Raw genomic sequence first — 17,287 nt, forward strand, 5'->3', positions numbered from 1 at the left:
GTTGAATTAAAACCACTTTGAACAACTCCTTAAAGATAATAAATACATAAACTCATCTAGTTAATTCATTAAAGACTGGAAACTAATAGAGCACACATACACACACACACACACACACAGAGTACACAGACTGCAATGGACAGGGAAGAAGACAGTGGAGAAGAGGCAGCGGTGCGGTTGGCTTACAGCTGTGGCAGGTTGCTCCCGTGTAACCCGTGTCGGTGCAATCGCAGTGAAAGGCGCCCCAGGACTGAGAGCATTTGCCCCCGTGCTCACAATAGTTAGGCAAGCACCTGAAAGAGACAATCATCTTTTGTCCTTTGTAGATATCTTTAAGTACCTTACTCAAGGCTGTCTACTGCAACAGAGAGATACGGAAGATTCCGCCCTGTAATTGGACAGAGATCGTTTGCAGAGTGAGAACGAACCTGAGTGAGGGAGGGAGAGAGAAGGGGTTGTGGGGAAAGAATATGACCAAAAACTATATTCTATGCATATATGAACATATCACAATGGAACCCATTGTCCTGTGTACAGACTAACATATTAATATATGCAAATCTATTTTACTATTACAGTGTCTAGCAAAGAATCTCCTAGAGAAGAGATTCTGTTGAATGAATGAATGATTAAGAGAAAAAAAAACTTTTTTTACAAGACTAATGGTCAGTCTGGTGCTGAAGTCTTTAAATCACAGAACTCAACTTCAGCTCATTAAGTCCATTTGATTACAGCCAGTTCCCAGACAGCTGTGACTGCTTCATCTTTAACCTGTCTCAGCCCGTCAGAGCCCTTCAGTTCCCTAAGTGGCCTAACACAAATTCAGGATGTGGCCAGACACATCAGCAGCTTACAGGAAGTAACATTCCATTGCAATGAGTTACAACATGGTACGAATAGTTAAAGGAAGAAGGAGTAAAGAATGGGGAAGAAGAGCAGGGCATGGTGGCTCACACCTGTCATCCTAGCTGCTCAGGAGGCTAGATCTGAGGATCGTGGTTCAAAGCCAGCCCAGGCAGGAAAATTCATAAGACTCTTATCTCCAGTTAACCACCCAAAATCCAGAAATGGAGCTGTTGCTCAAATGTTAGAGCACCAGCCTTGAGTGGAAAAAGCTCAGGGACAGTCCTCCGGTCCTGAGTTCAAGCCCCACTACTGGCACATACAAAAGAAAAAAATGAATGGGTTGAAAAGAGAGAAGTGTGCAAAAAAGGATGTGTTCACTCACTTAACTCATACAGCCAGCAGCATGTGAGCATGTGTTATGTGCACTCGTGAATTTCCAGCAGAGTTGGGGTGCTCTGGGGTGCTGAATTGCACTCAAAGGGGCACTCAGGCCATTTCAAATTTTCAAGAGGAATAACCACCATATTCACCATTTGTCAAAAACAGTGTGATTTACTAGTTCAAGGTAGCCTGCACGCCGCGTTAGATCATAATACATTCCCTTTCATCACAACCTGTCTTGGGGAAGCTAGAATTTTAATAATTGATCTTTGAAAAAGCAAGTACCATGTGAAATTATCATGGAACAAGGAGAAAATGAGGGTTTACAGTGTGAGATCTGATCCCAAGAGTTAATAAATTTATAGTGGCCAATAAATTGTACAGAGTCTAATTATTAAATAACCACGCTTAATTTAACTAGAAATAATTTGTTTTCTCTTTCTCTTCTTTAAGTAAAAAAATGCATTGTGTTTACTTATGGTAAGTGATGTGGTATGGGGTACCTAGAGATAAAAGAAGGATTCAGTGCAGTGACACACATTAACATGTCCGTCATCTTACATCCATAGCTCCTTGATTTGTTTCGTGGCAAGGGCAGCTTACATTGACTCCTTTAATCTGAATTTCAAATAGCTTTACACCTGTGGTCCTCCTCACAGCCTTAGTTCGACTATTTTTTCTAAGCGTTGTTAAGTTGAGGGACATAGAATATATTCGGGTTTTTGGACCTGCACCAGTGTGTGTGTGTGTGTGTGTGTGTGTGTGTGTGTGTGTGTGTGTGTGTGTGTGTGTGTGTGTGTGTGTGTGTGTGTGTGTGTGTGTGTGTGTGTGTGTGTGTGTGTGTGTGTGTGTGTGTGTGTGTGTGTGTGTGTGTGTGTGTGTGTGTGTGTGTGTGTGTGTGTGTGTGCAATTGTCCAGGCTTTACACTCTCCTTGGCTTTTTAGCTCAAGCCTGGTACTCTACCACTTGAGCTATACCTCCCATTCCTGCTTTTTGCTGGTTAACTGGAGGTAAGAGCCACAGATTTATCAGCCAAGCCTGGCCCCAAACACAGTTCTCAGATCTCAGCCTCCTGAGATGATAGAAATTGCAGGCGTGAGCTTTTGGTACCCAGTGCTTTTTCCCCTCCATTTTAAAAATCAAACTGTCACTTGTCCTCTTGACTAAATGGAACATTGAAAAAAATCTCTGAGCCACGAAGAGCAATGTGTACAGAAACATTGAGGCCTTCCTCAATCAACTCAGATCCACCCTGACAGACTCAGATTTTCATATTCCCTTCTACTTGGTCAAACGCTAGGCATGTTTCCCGCTGTCTTTAAATCCCTGGTCTCCCTTTCCTTACAGCGCGGGCTTGAGGAAACCATCAGTTATGATTTATTTCTTTGCCCTTTTGAGACATAAATCTTCTTCCAACCTCTGGCAAATTTGTAACCCAGGAATGTCTTTCTGGGGAACCATCCCTTCAGAATGCAAATACCAAGCAAGATGGAACCCTTATTCCCAAGTTACCACAGGAGAATAGGAGCTTGTGTCTCATTAAGTACCAATTAGCAAAAAGATGGCGCCTAATCACAGAGACATTATTAGTTCGTTGTTGGGAAATCAATCCTCATTAAGTTGTTTGGACCTATACTACTTTTTTATATCCAAGTGTCAGGGATATCATTTATAAGTGTGTGTGTGTGTGTGTGTGTGTGTGTGTGTGAGAGAGAGAGAGAGAGAGAGAGAGAGTGTATGTGTGTATGTGCGTGTATGCTTGTGTATGTGTGTATGTGTGTGTGCCTGTATGTGTGTGTATGTGTGTGTGTGTGTGAGTGTGTGTGTGTGAGAGAAAGAGAGAGAGAAAGACGGGGGCACACTAGGACAAAATATGAATATTTAGCGTGGTGTGAAATCAAAGAGCCCTCATCAGATCACTGGGACTTGTAGAATTTAGAATGAATAATACATTGAGACCAAGACTTTCAATGCTCTCATTCATTTTAAATTTAAAAATAAACAACCTATAAGCCACACTAAGATTATATTCGTGGGACAGTTTTTGTCACCAACTTTATTAAGACTAGGGATAAGAAGGTCACGATTTGCTGATAGGATTTTTCCCAGCTATTATTATTCTGAAAAAATGCTATTGATTTTTCATGACTAAAACCAAATCAAAACATAAGCTAAGTGTGAGTGGCTCATGCCTGTAATCATATCTACTCAGGAGGCTGAGATTTGAGGATTTCCAGCCTGGACAGGAAAGTCTGTGAGACTCCTCTTATCTGCAATTAATCACCCAAAAGCCAGAAGTGGAGCTTTAGCTCAAGCGGTAGAGTGGCAATCTTGAGCACAAATGCTCAAGGACAGTACCCAGGCCCTGAGTTCAAACCCCAAGACTGGCACAATAAAAATAAATCAATAAATAAAAACATGTCCACTGTTCAGACAGCAAATTATCTGAGAAATAAGAAAGGTCATGTGTACTCTTGGTATTCAGAAATCAACACCGTAAACTATGTGTACATGTATTTATAAGCACAATCAAAAGTACTGCTACTTTACAATCTTCTTGCTAAGGATATACATATATCACATATATTTTTATAGGATAAGTAGTGAAACATATACATATATATATATACATATATCATTTGTAAATATATATACAAATTTGTAGATAAATTTATAAATGACATCTTTCAGACATACACACATGTGTAGCATTTTTGTAGCTGTAAAGAGATTCACTTGTTTAATTTTTAAGCATTTCAAATCAATGGCAATCAGAAAAAGAAGGTTTAACAGCATTAGAACAGTACCCATGCTAGTTGCTAATCAGATCTGAAAAGGACAAAGCAGATCTCTTTAGCAGACCCCCACTTCCCCTGCCAACCTTATTCTAAAAGGGGCAGCCATCATTTCTATTATATTACATAGGACACATTAATTTCTATTTGATTTGCTTTGTTCTAAACAACTGTGTCCACACTGATCTCCAACACAAAGCAGGGAAACCCATCAGCCTGTTTTCTGGAGCGTCTAAGTTTTTCTCAACACTAGTTTCATCGTGAGCATGAACCAGTGTATCCACACGTCTCTCCACACACTCAAACCCAAGGTGTCAGGCCTCATTCTGTGTCTGTGACGATTGAAACTTTAAAAGACAATGCTGAATTTGGGTAGGATTAACATTAAGGGAAAACCGATAGAAGAAGTCCACATTTAGGGAAATGAAACAATGTTCGTTTCCTACAGACCCTAGGACAATGGCGAATCCCACAATTCAACTCTCACATTTCTAATGAACAGGAACCAACCTCCCTCCCAACCCATTCTCCAAGTCACCTCCCCCAATCCATCCCACACTTCTAGTTCACAGCAGATAGCACAACAGTATGATCTCCTTATCCGCTGCACAGGACAGAACGTGATCGGATTTATGGAGCTCGTGGGAAGAGGACAGGGAGAGCAGAGGCCTGTGGCTGAGCCTTCAGTCCGGGGGAGGATGAACCTGGGTGGATGGTAAATGGAGGCCCCACAGCCAAAGCTCTAGGACTGGGCAGCAGAGATGACTGGAAGGCCAGCCTGATGGAGGAATGGGGCGGGGACTGGGAGAGACAGAGGAGCTGAGCTGTGAGGTCATAGGGTCGACATAGCACACACAGCAGCCCCGTTCTTGTCATGGGGTCTCTGCAGCCTGGATGTCATCTGAGGCCAGACCCACACCACACCCTCTGCCCAGCTACTCTGAGAGTCCAAAATAGTCGATATCAAACAATGGACTTAATGGCGTCATTTATAAACAGTTTAGGCCCAATCACTTGAATACATACTTATGGATTAACACCTATCCATCCTCCCTTAATCCCACCCCATTTCTGCTCTAGATATAAAAAAGGAGGGCATCTACAAGACTGAGCGTGTTTGAGTGACCCTGTGTAAGAAAGTCAGGAGTGTACAGTATGGGACAACCGGCTTATAGTGTGAGCTGTCAGGATGGTGAAGATAAGTGTGTATGTGTGTGTGTAATTGTGTAAGTGAAGCTAGGATTACATGCACATGTGTGGAAGGTTTTTATAGTATGTAAATACAATGACCATATCTGTGCCTGTGTTCAGAGAGCAAGTGTGCATAGCCATGTACATGTGAGTGTAAACACGTATTTGTATGTTCACATGTATACATGATCTCCCTTAAAGTTACTTCCATCATTGTGCTGTATTGTTTTGTTTCATTCAGACTGCATTTTGAAGTTCCTGTCAGTACATGGGTACTAGGGTTTGAACTCAGGGCCTGAGCTTGCTTGCTTGCTTGCTTGCTAGATTGGCATTCTACCACTTGAGCCATGCCTTTGACTCTGCTTTTGCTGGTTATTTTGAAGATGGAGTCTCATGGACTCTTCTGCCTGGGCTGGCCTTGAATTACGATCCTCCAGCTCTCAGTCTCTTGAGTAGCCTCCTGTTGGAGGTTTAATGTCACTGCTTGCTTTGAACATAATTTATTAATTTTGAAATGATATGCTTATCCTGACTGGGAGAAGAATTAACCACCATGAATGCTGACTTGTTCCAGTGAGGCTTTGGGGTGAGGGGGCAAACATTTCAGGAATCTGCTGGCTTGGGGTCAGGGCTGGGTCTCTGCCTAACAGGTCATATCAGTCAATCATCTAACCTCTCTCAATCTGTTTCTATATTTCCAAGAAACAAATACTACTAAGATCAGAACAACAATCTAAGGCATTTTGTATAATGCCTGGTCTAGGATATTTTAATTGCTAGCCTTTATTATAATTTATTACAATATTTTACTACTAGCCTTTATATTACAATTGCTAGTCTTTATTAGAAAGCATGGCCCCTAAGACTACATTGCTACAGTTACCCAAGCCTACCCACGTTTCAATCTCTTGTTCCTCTTTTGGCAGTGGAGTCATGAATTCATGGCCTTGGGTGTCTTAGGAAAGCATTCTACCACTTAAGCCGAGTCTCCAATTCTTGCCTTAGTTATTTTTCTGACCGGGATTCACACATTTAGCCTGTCTTGAACCAAGATCCTACTGTGTTTCAAGCATTACGGATTACAGATTGAGATTATAGATGGGAACTACCTGGCCCTCCCTGTTCTTTGAGATAGGATCTCAATAGCTTTTAACAGTGATTCCCCTGTCTGTGCCTCCTACTTAGATGGGATTATAGGCATAAACCACCAAGCTGCTTTGCTGTGTCCTATTCTAATGCCTCTCTACTGAGTTATGAGACATTGTCACCCCTTGATCAATTCACAAGCCCCCAGCATTTCTAGGTGAGAACTTCTCCCTACCCCCACCCCCCATTCCTACAGAGAAGATGCTTGTGAAGCGGTATATTCGAGGAGACACTAGTTAAGTTTGGCCTCTGAAAATATTTCTCAATTGTTCGGGCAGTAACAGCTAGCTTGATAACAGATTAGTATGTCTCTGATTTATAGATACCTGATAATCAAGTTAATTACTCTTTGAAGTGCCCTAATCCACGGAGTTCAATGACCTATTTTTGAGATATTTGTACCATTTCCAAATCATAGCTGTGTCAGCATTATCTTTTGTGAATCGGTAGTATGTGAATCTATCTTTAGGATAGTCACCTAGCCTGCATCTAAATTTTATTGCTTAAAATATGTTATATAAAGCAGTAGCCGTATTTTCATCATTTCTGTTGTTGTTGTTGTTTGATGATCTTGTGTTTGTTTGAATTTTTGGGCAGTACTGGGGGATGAACTCGGCCTCACACCTGCTTAGCAGGCACTCTACCCTCTGAGCCATGCCTCCAGTCACCTACTGTTTCTTTCTTATTTGTAATGTAATGTGATGGCAGAGAGAGAAGAAACGTTCACTCTGGCCATAGATTTTAATCTGCTAACAAGACTCTGAATAGGTTAGAAATCATAGCAAAGCGAGATGGTCCTTACCTATCTGAGATTCCGCAGGAGTCTATCTGGAGGTCACTGAAGTTCCCGAGGGATCCCTGCTGGACAGCAATCAGATCGACCTCTCTGTCATTGATGGAGATGAGCCGCATGCACCCCTGAAACCCAGCAAGTGGGCTGCGGCATCTGGATCCAAAGCTTTTGTCCGGACAACCTGATTTTAAAAAGCAAGATGGAGATGCACCGTAATGAACCTGAGTAGAGTAGAGCATCATGGGAGAATTCATTAATGAAAACAAATGGAAAAAAACAGATATTTGATTACTTGCTGCCTTCCAGGAGACAAATACAGCCAGGTGCTGCAGTCCCTATGAGTTTCATCCAAACTTCAAATTACATTTCCTACAAAGCACTGCTTTCTATATTTCTGTAGGGCTTACAGGAAGTCATCAGAGTTATAATCATCATGAGCCACTCTACTAGACTGACCCAGACTTAGAAATATGCATATGAGGTCCAGAATTCTAGACATGCCAGCCAGTAGTATAAAACTTTATAGAACTGAAATATGGAAAGCTTAATCTTTTGGCTAGGAAAACTAAGGACAAAAGGGTGGAAATGTGCATTAAAAATAAGAAGAGCCAGGCACAGGTAGCTCACAGCAGCAATCCTTAGCTAATCTGGAGGCAGAGAAGGGAAGATCGTGGTTCAAAACCACCCTTGGTCCAAAAATTCAATTAACCTGCAGAGAGCAGGAAATGGAGGTGTAATTCAAGTGGTAGAATGAGAAAAGCCTTTAAAGGAAAGCATGAGGCCCCAAAGCCCTGAGTTCACACCGAGAGAGAGAGAGACAGAGACAGAGACAGAGACAGAGACAGAGAGAGGAAGAGAGAGAGAGAGAGAGAGAAAGAGAGAGAGAGAGGGAGAGAGGGGGAGGAAGAGAGAGGCGGGGGGAGGAAGAGAGAGAATGAGAGAGGCAGAGACAGAGATAGATACATCAATAATGATGAAATCCCTTTGTATTTACAGCTAGTTATATGAAACAGAAGAAATAACCAACTACTGATTTAATCAAGCCCTGATTTTCTCCTACATAGAAAAGTTACATAGACATACATTCATACAAATGGTTAAGTTTCAAAAATATTTCATTCCTTGATTTTCCTTAGTCTCTCCTCATAAAAGAATGCTCCTCTTACAGATTTTTCTATAATTAAAGCTTGTTCTAATTATTTAAATAATGAAGAAATAGAATATTAACCATTATTGTCTGCATTTAATGATGTTCTAAATGTTTATCCAAGTGAAATAAATAATTTTATGGAGTCTGAACACATCTATTACTCTTACATATTTTTCATTAATCTTTCTTTGCTGGTTATGGTTGTCAAACACTATTACAATTTCACAGAATAATAAACGAATCAGCAACCTCTGAATTCTTGTATGCTAGGTTTCCTACCTGGGAATTATCATTACAGTTAAATATTTTGACTAAGAATATTTTGTCCTTTTATTCTTTGTTCTTTATTTCCCAACAAAATCCATTTACAAGTGAAAGCCAGTACTATTCAAAATTATTAACAAGCGCATTAAAATATTGTTCAGTATATTAAGGAAAAGCAATCATTGCATGTTGAGTATTGCTGCATTGTACATAATATTCCATATATTTCCAGCACTTAAGATTCTTCTGTCTTATAGATGCTGAATGTCATAACCTAAATACATTTTCCAGATGACTTATTAACCAGTTAAGAATATCAAGATATGGGGTTGGAGGCATGGCTCAGGTGGTAGAGCTCCAGCCACTGAGCAAAAAGCATCAGATACTGAGTTTTAGTCCTGGTATCAGAGCCTCCCCAAAAAACGAATATCGGATTAAAGCGAAAGGATAAATGTTTGATAATATTTGGCACCAACTATTGATTGATTGACTGACTGATCTGCACCAGTACTGGGGCTTGCTGTCAGTTTTTTTGTTTGTGTTGTGTTTTGTTTTGTTTGTTTTTCTCACAGAGGTGCTCTGCCACTTGAGCTACAGCTCCATTTCGTTTTTTTTTTTCTTTTGCTAGTTAATTGGATATAAATCTTCGTGACTTGTTTGTTTTTTAACTGCGATTCTCACATCTCAGCCTCCTAGGAGCTAGGATTACAGGCGTGAGCCACCCGCACCCAGCTAGAAGTAATCATTAGATACCAGAAATACAAACAAACTCTGCTAATCTCCTTTTCACCAGGCAATGTTACCTAAGGCATCTCAAACTATTTCCAAATGAGACAATACGCCAATGGGAAACAAAATTAAGCAAACTCAGTCACAAAGCAAATCCTTCCACTGTCCAAACCATCCACAGTGAGATCATAATACACATCATACTCCTAGCTGGGATGTTCAACAAAGAAGAAATGCTAGAAATAGAGCGAGGGATCAACCTGGTGAGTCTCATTAGTCATTAAAGAGGCAGGCAGAAGTTAATAATAGCACGCAATAGCAGAGGGAAGTTCAGTACTCAACCCCTTGGAGAAGTAAGTTTGAAAATAGGAAGGTTCTGGAGAATATTTAATGCAGAATTAATGGAGGGGTCCATTACCAGAATCAGGCAGCATGTTAAACACCTCTGAGGATGACAGATACATTATCTCCGTGTGTACCTGACAGGAGGTGTGGAGGCAGACAGCATGGAGACAAAGCTCATCGCTGATTGGGTAATGCTTACTTTACCCAAGAGAGGAGGGATGGGAAATTCTGCACACGCCTCGCAGCATGGGTTTTCCCAGTGTGTCACTGCACACTCTGTGTGTGCATAGCTCAAAGACTCCATGGGGGAATGGACAGAAATGATACACTCAGCCACGCTCCGTCTGGAGAACTCTGATTTCATAGGTGTAAGTCACCAATGATAAAGGCTGAGCACAATGTGCCACGTGGCTGTCAGTGGGAGGTGTTGGATGACTCAGGAAGAATTCGTGTGGCCTGCAGTTCTGATGGCACAAGAGTGGCCCCCAGGTGCCAAAGCACCGCCACTGGAAAGACTCTCAGAGAGGAGGCAGACCTAATCTGTCGGAGGAGATCAGCCCTCTCCAGGGAAGCGAGCAGCAGGTTAGCAGCGCTGTATTCTACTCAGATCATTGAAAATTTGCAGCTGAATTCAGACAGAAGCAAAGGAGAAGTGACAGGAAATGTCTCTGACTGAACCTGGGATTCGTTTTTACTTGGAGATAAATTGGCTAAAGAATTAAATGTCTGAAACCTGCGTTCTGCCTAAGCAATCTAGATCCTGACAATAAAAGGCACTGTTGTCCACACAAAACAAATGATCTGTGTGTGTGTGTGTGTGTGTGTGTGTGTGTGTGTGTGTGTGTGTGTGTGTGTGTGTGTGTGTGTGTGTGTGTGTGTGTGTGTGTGTGTGTGTTGGTACTGAGGCTTGAACTCAAGGCCTGGGACACCATCTCTTAGAAATTTTTGCTCAAGTCTGGTGCTCTACCACTTGATCACAACTCCACTTCTGGCTTTTTGCTGGTTAACTGGAGATAAGAGGCTCGTGGACTTTCCTGCTTGGGCAGGCTTCAAACCATGATCCTCAGCTCTCAGCTTCCTGAGTATCTAAGATTAGAGGTGTGAGCCACCAGTGTCTGGGAATAAATGGTTTTCTATGGTATCCAGGTGCTATAATTTGCCAACAACCTGGAGGAAGGACACAAGACTTTCAGCTGACAGCTGCAGCCAACCAATCAGAGCGTCTATGTCAGTTTAAGGGACGCAATGCTGTTCCTTCGCTCAACATGCCTCTGCTCAAGGTCCCAGGAGGCCTTCCAGGGAAAGGTGATGTGTTCATCTGTAACCTTCTATCTTGAATATTCCAGGATTTCTAGCCTCAATGTCTTAATGAGTGAGTTTCCAGGAAGACAGGTGCAGAGCTGGTCCAGCCTTAGAAACAGTGGGACAGTCTAGATCTTGCAGAACATGTGTTAAATAGCCTTTGAAGCTGGAGTTTTCTTGTGGAACTCTTTGAGGTGCATATAAATAGCTACCAAATTATAAAGAACAGGAAATGAAAAAGAAACTCCAGATTCAAGCGAGATCAAAGAATATGTCTTTGGAGGGACACACATGCACAATAATCTATTCTTTCTTAAGCAGGGGCAGGCATGTCTGGGTGAATACTTAAAATGATTATTAATATTCATTCCTTCAAATGTTCATACAGCGTAAGAGAGTGGACACTAGCTATGGGATATACAGAAATTCTCTGTGTGGCACTGCAATGTTTTCAGCAAATCTTAATCTATCCAAAATACTTTCAGAACAATATAGTGTATAACATATGTATCATAATAAAAACATGAGTCATATGTGATATATTTTACTATAAAAGATTACAGTACAAGTAAAAGCGATCACCAGAAAAAAATAATTCTTCCTAAACTAGCTAAGTACTGCTACAATCCAAACATGAAAGATTGAAAAAGACTTCAAGAATGAGAATTCCATTTTCATGATTTATAAACACTTTTCTCCAGTCTTCTATTTTTTTAAATTTTGCATCATTTAACAATATGCCTGTAATTTTTTCCTTAGCTCTTTTAGTGCTTCTAAATCTTTTCTTGTGAAATGAAATCTCTTGGTTAAGTTGCTCAATGTATCATAGTATTGATTAAAAAGAATGTGTTCCGTGGCTAGCTATAAAATCTATCATAAATTCTGAAAGAACTTGATTCAGAAATGAACAAACTTTAGTCAAAGAAGACGCTATCTCTTTTAATACTGTAGCCCTTTGCATGGTAATGGATTATGAATGTATTTCACTATGGTTCATTTGTTTGCTTTTAAGTTCTGGTGAACTGATTCATGGACTAGGTACTTAGGATCAATTCTTGGGAAATAATTTGTACTTTATTGGCAGATACTAAAGACTGGATTCCTTGTTTCAAATGTAGAAGTGATATTAGAATGAAACAACCATTAAGAGGCAATGAAACAAAACCCAAACAACGATCACACAAGAAATATCAAAGTGTGAATAGAAACATCTAAGGACTAACAGTTTCAAACTTCATTCCAATTGGCAAAGAACTTTCTGTCTTAATTTTCCAGTGGTAAAGATGTGTTTCCATTTCTCTAGCTTCCTTTCCCAAACATGCACAGGGCAGGTAAATGCTTCATTTGTTCTTTTCTCCGAGGAAGATGGCCCGATGTTGAAAGCCCATGTACCATTTCATCAAAAATGTATCCGTGTGTTACTGCTTAGCAGACAAGAGGTTGCTATGGCTAATTAAGTTAAATTATTTGTTCATTGGCATAATATTTGCCCATCTGCACTGGATGGTGGGGAAAGCAATAAGAAGGCTCTAGAGGAGCTACGAGGCATGAACAAGGAAATAAGGCAATAAAATCAACCCATAAAATCAGGAGATCATCTACAAGAGTCATTGACCATTAGGAAGACAAAACAAGATTTGAAGGTAAGAACTGGAGGAAGTGAGCCCACTTAACACTATCGAAATTGTGCATTTAAATAAGCCGGCCTTGGAGGAATGCATTTGCGTTCATGCTTTGTCATCTTGAGCCACGCAACATTCCCACATGGAAAAGTGGTTCCTCTGGGGTGAGTATTGGTTCAAGCAGGGGATTTTCTTAAGCCATAGGAGTGGGAACTGAAAATACAGCCCAGTCACCCATACGGACTGACCCTACTTTTTTTCTTACCTCCAAAATAATAGGTGCCTGCTGAGTATATCTGCTCAGGCCCCAGTGAAGGAGAAGCAGGGGCTACAAGTCCGTCCACCACCACACTCAGGTGATTCCTTTTAGCTGACACTGAGACAGAATGCCACTGCCCATCATTCAATCCGGCACCTGAAGAAGAAGAAAGAGTTAGAGACAGCTCTCAACAGTCAACCCTGACATAATGGAAGAAGAGCCCTCTGTACATCACCCAAATTAGCTATAGCATTGTCATCTCCAATACTCATATGTTGGGCATATGTTTCAAAACACCAGCAGAGGCCTGTTATATATACTATATATGTATACTATGGTTTTTTTCTCTATACACACACATCCATGATAGTTTAACCTATTTATTCAGTAGGCTGAGATCTAGAGGACCCCGATTTGAAACCAGCCAAAGCAGGAAAGTCTGTGAGACTCTTACCTCTAATTAACCACCAGAAAGCTGAAAGTGGAGCTGTGGCTCCATAGTAGAGTGCTAGCCTTGAATGACAAAGCTAAGGGACAGCACCCAGCTTTGAGTTCTAGCACATACAAAAAAGTTTAATTTATAAATTAGAATGGTAAGATATTAACTATAGTTAAGAATAAAATAGAGTAATTATAACAATTTACCATAATAAAATGACTTAAAACATTATTTCTAGACTTTTACATTAATCTTTTTTGGTGGAGGAAGGGAGAGTCAGTCTTGGGGCTCGAACTCAGGCCCTGAACACTGTCCCTGAGTGTTTTTGCTCAAGGCTAGTGCTCTACCATTTGAGCCACAACTCCACTTCTGGCTTTTTTGATGGTTTATTTAGAGACAAGTCTCACAGACTTTCCTGCCTGGGCTAACTTGGAACTGTGATCCTCAGAACTCAGCTTCATGAGTACCTAAGACTACACACATGAGCCACCGGCACCCAGACCCATACAGTATTTCCAGAACACAGGTGAATACAAGTACCTGAGACCTTGGAAAGTGGGACCCAGATTAGGGGTTCAAGGTGTTATTAATTCCACTAAAACCAATTTCTAGTCCCTCCTGACCTTCCTCTCGCTAAATGGATGCATTTCATTGTGCCACCTTGCAGAAGGGGCGGTCCCTGCTACGCCAGCGCCAGGAGTCCATGAGATTGCGTGAGATTTCACCCTCAAAGGCAATCCTGCTGTCAAGAGGCTCTGGGGCTGAATGCTGGAGCAGCTCCATGGTGAATCTGCCAGTCAGGGGCTCATCTGCTGAATATTTAACTCTATGATTATGCTGATCAAATCAGTAAACAAAGTATAAGCACTCTATTAAACACCAAGAGCCTCTTTTCGGATATTATATGTGATTTCTTGTATTCCTCTGAGCTAGTTTCTACCACGTATGTTCAGATTGAAAAATGCATCAAAGCACTGTTGGGTAATCACATTTACTTTAGCACTAGAAATGATCACAAATATTAGCCAGATCATGGAAGCCCATTTTTATATCACCTCCATTAAAAAAAAGAAGTAGATGAAAGGAGGAGAAGGAAGGAGAAGAGGAGGAGGAGGAGGTAAAGGAGGAGAACAAAAAAGAGGAGGAGGAAGAGGAGAAGGAAGAGGAGGAGGAGGAGGAGGAGGAGGAGGAGGAGGAGGAGGAGGAGGAGGAGGAGGAGGAGGAGGAGAAAACAGAGAGGAGGGAGAAGAAGGGAGAAGAAGAAGAAGAAGAAGAAGAAGAAGAAGAAGAAGAAGAAGAAGAAGAAGAAGAAGAAGAAGAAGAAGAAGAAGAAGAAGAAGAAGAAGAAGAGAGGAGGAGGAGGAGGAGGAGGAGGAGGAGGAGGAGGAGGAGGAGGAGGAGGAGGAGGAGGAGGAGGAGGAGGAGGAGGAGGGAGGAGGAGGAGGAGGAGGAGGGGGGAAGAGGGGGGGAGGAGGGGGGAGGAGAAGGAGCAGGGGGGAGGAGGGGGGAGGAGAAGGAGCAGGAGGAGGAGGAGGAAAAGGAGGAGGAGGAAGGAGGAGGCAGAGTAGAAGAAGAAGAGTATGAAAAGACAAGAAGGAGAAAAGTGAAATCCAATCTCAGTTTGGCTTGTGAAAGAGAGTGGAAAGGACTTGAAAACTGATTTGAGAAATGCAGACCAGATTCGTTCAGACGTTTTTCTAGGGTAAGTTCTAAATAGATGTCTGAATAAAATGATGTAACCCTTGATAGAATAAGATCAGACTAAAATAAATCAAATGCCCCCAAATTTCCACCAGTTTCCTTCAGGAGGCCAGACATGTGTGTATTTTATTTGTCTTCCCACCACCGTCCTAAATTCTGTTCTCTCAGCAAGATAAAGCCCAGCCTCGTGACTTGTCTGTTTTTGTTTATCTTGGATTTTTCCTTAGTGTTTTGTGGGGTTTTTTTTTGTCAATCACGGGGCTTGAACTCTGGGCCTGGGCGCTGTCCCTCAGCTCTTCAGCTCAAGGCAAGTGCTCTACCACTGGAGCCACAGCGCCACTTCTGGTTTTCTGGTGGTTTATTGGAGATAAGAGTTTCACAAGCTAGGGGCTGGGAAGGTGGCTCAGTGGTAGAGTACTTGCCTTGCATGCGTGAGGCCCTGGGTTCGATTCCTCAGCACCACATAAGCAGAAAAAGCCGGAAGTGGTGCTGTGCTCAAGTGGTAGAGTGCTAGCCTTGAGCTGAAGAGCTGAGGGACAGTGCCCAGGCCCAGAGTTCAAGCCCCACAACTGACAAAAAAAAAAAAAAAAAAAAGAGTTTCACAAGCTGGGTGCCGGTGGCTCACGCCTGTAATCCTAGCTACTCAGGAGGCTGAGATCTGAGGATTGCTGTACAAAGCTAGCCTGAGCAGGAAGTCTATGAGATTCTTATCTCCATTAAATCACCAGAAAACCAGAAGTGGCACTGTGGCTCAAGCAGTAGAGCATTCACCTTGAGCTGAAGAGCTGAGGGACAGTGCCCAAGCCCAGAGTTCAGGCCCCACGACTGACCAAAAAAAAAAGAGTTTCACGGACTTTCCTGCCAGGGCTGGCTTTGAACCTCAATCCTCAGATCTCAGCTTCCTTAGTTTCTAGGATTACAGGTGAGAGCCATGGGCACCTGGCTTCAATGTTACTTCTATTCACCACTAACATGATTGACAGCATCTCTGTGTGTGTATGTGTGTGTGTGTGTGTGTGTGTGTGTGTGAGAGAGAGAGAGAGAGAGAGAGAGAGAGAGAGAGAGAGAGAGAGAGAGAGAGATAGAGAGAGAGAGAGAGAGAGAGAGAGTGTGTGTGTACTGGGACTTGAACTCAGGACCCAAGTGCTATCCCTGAGCTTTTGTGCTCAAGGCTGGTACTCTACTGCTTGATTGACAGCTCCACTTCTGGCTTTTTGCTAGTTAATTGAAGAAAAGAGTCTCACAGACTTTCCTGCCCCATTGATCTTTGAATTAGATACTCAGTTCTCAGCCTCCTGAGTAGCTAAAACTATAGGTGTGAGTCACTGGTGCCTGCTTGACATTTTTTGTTTGGTACCTGGGGTCCAACCCAGGACCTTGACCTTCCAGACAAGCACTCTACCACTGAGCTGCATCCCCAAATCCACTCTTAACGTTGAGTCTACAGGACAAGTATGTTGTTGATAGAAGATGAAAATAATAATTGCATGGAGCTATTATTCATAAAAGGTATCGCATGCTTTCTTTGTATTATATCACTTAATCTTTAGTACAACTATTATTTTCCTCATTTTAAATGTGAAAAAAAAATGGATCTCAGGGAGGGTGCACAGTTCCCTAAGGCATATCTAGTCAGTGAATTGCAGAAATTACACAGAACCCGAGTCTGACACCAACACTTGCAACTGCCTGCTAAGCAGGTGGCTCTTTACTTTTATTTCATCTTTAACTTTGAAATGTAAAATAAAAGCAGCTCCCGTCCATGAAACACAGGCCCGTGGATGTCAGGGGTTCCTTGTGTTGTAAGTAGGTAAGAGCTCAGAGGATGGGGCTTGGTGTTATCTGCTGGAGCAACCTCTCCAGGTCCCAACACTCAAGGTCACCTTGGGGCTATGACGGACTGTGTGGGAGGAAATCAAGATGACACTTGGAGCTTATGCAAGCACAGACAAAAAGCAAGGCCACTGCATGAATCACAAAATTACCAAACCAGGTGCTCATGGCTCACTCCTGCAATCCTAGTTGATCATCAAGAGGCTGAGATCCGAGGATCACAGTTTGAAGGCAGCCCCGACAGAAAAAAAAAAAAAAAGTCTGGGAGTGGGAGACGCATCTCCAATTAACCACCAAAAAATAAAGCCACAATTGGAGCTGTGTCTCGAGTGACAGGGACCCAGACCTGAGTAGAAAAGCTAAAGGAGTTTAAGTCCCAGTTATCAGAGTGTGCAGGCACACACACACACACACATACACACACACACACACACACACACACACACACACACACACACACACACACACACACACACACACACACACACACA

At 42.1% G+C, this 17,287-nt stretch overlaps 1 protein-coding gene across 1 annotated transcript in view; it reads right to left on the reverse strand.

The window, feature by feature from the left end:
- The window catches only part of LOC138825097 (contactin-associated protein-like 4), a 230,957-nt gene that overhangs the window by 71,770 nt on the left and 141,900 nt on the right, over positions 1-17,287 (reverse strand). The window contains exons 9-11 of the mRNA XM_070019483.1: positions 12,830-12,979; positions 7,162-7,333; positions 187-293 (exon numbers count right to left, since the gene is read on the reverse strand). Of these exons, the coding sequence (XP_069875584.1) occupies positions 187-293; positions 7,162-7,333; positions 12,830-12,979 (429 nt within the window). The remainder of the gene's footprint in view (positions 1-186; positions 294-7,161; positions 7,334-12,829; positions 12,980-17,287) is intronic.

The sequence above is a fragment of the Dipodomys merriami genome, unplaced genomic scaffold (assembly GCF_024711535.1).
Source record: "Dipodomys merriami isolate MVZ:Mamm:240054 unplaced genomic scaffold, mDipMer1.0.p SCAF_134, whole genome shotgun sequence".
In the NCBI taxonomy this organism is placed as follows: Eukaryota; Metazoa; Chordata; class Mammalia; order Rodentia; family Heteromyidae; genus Dipodomys; species Dipodomys merriami.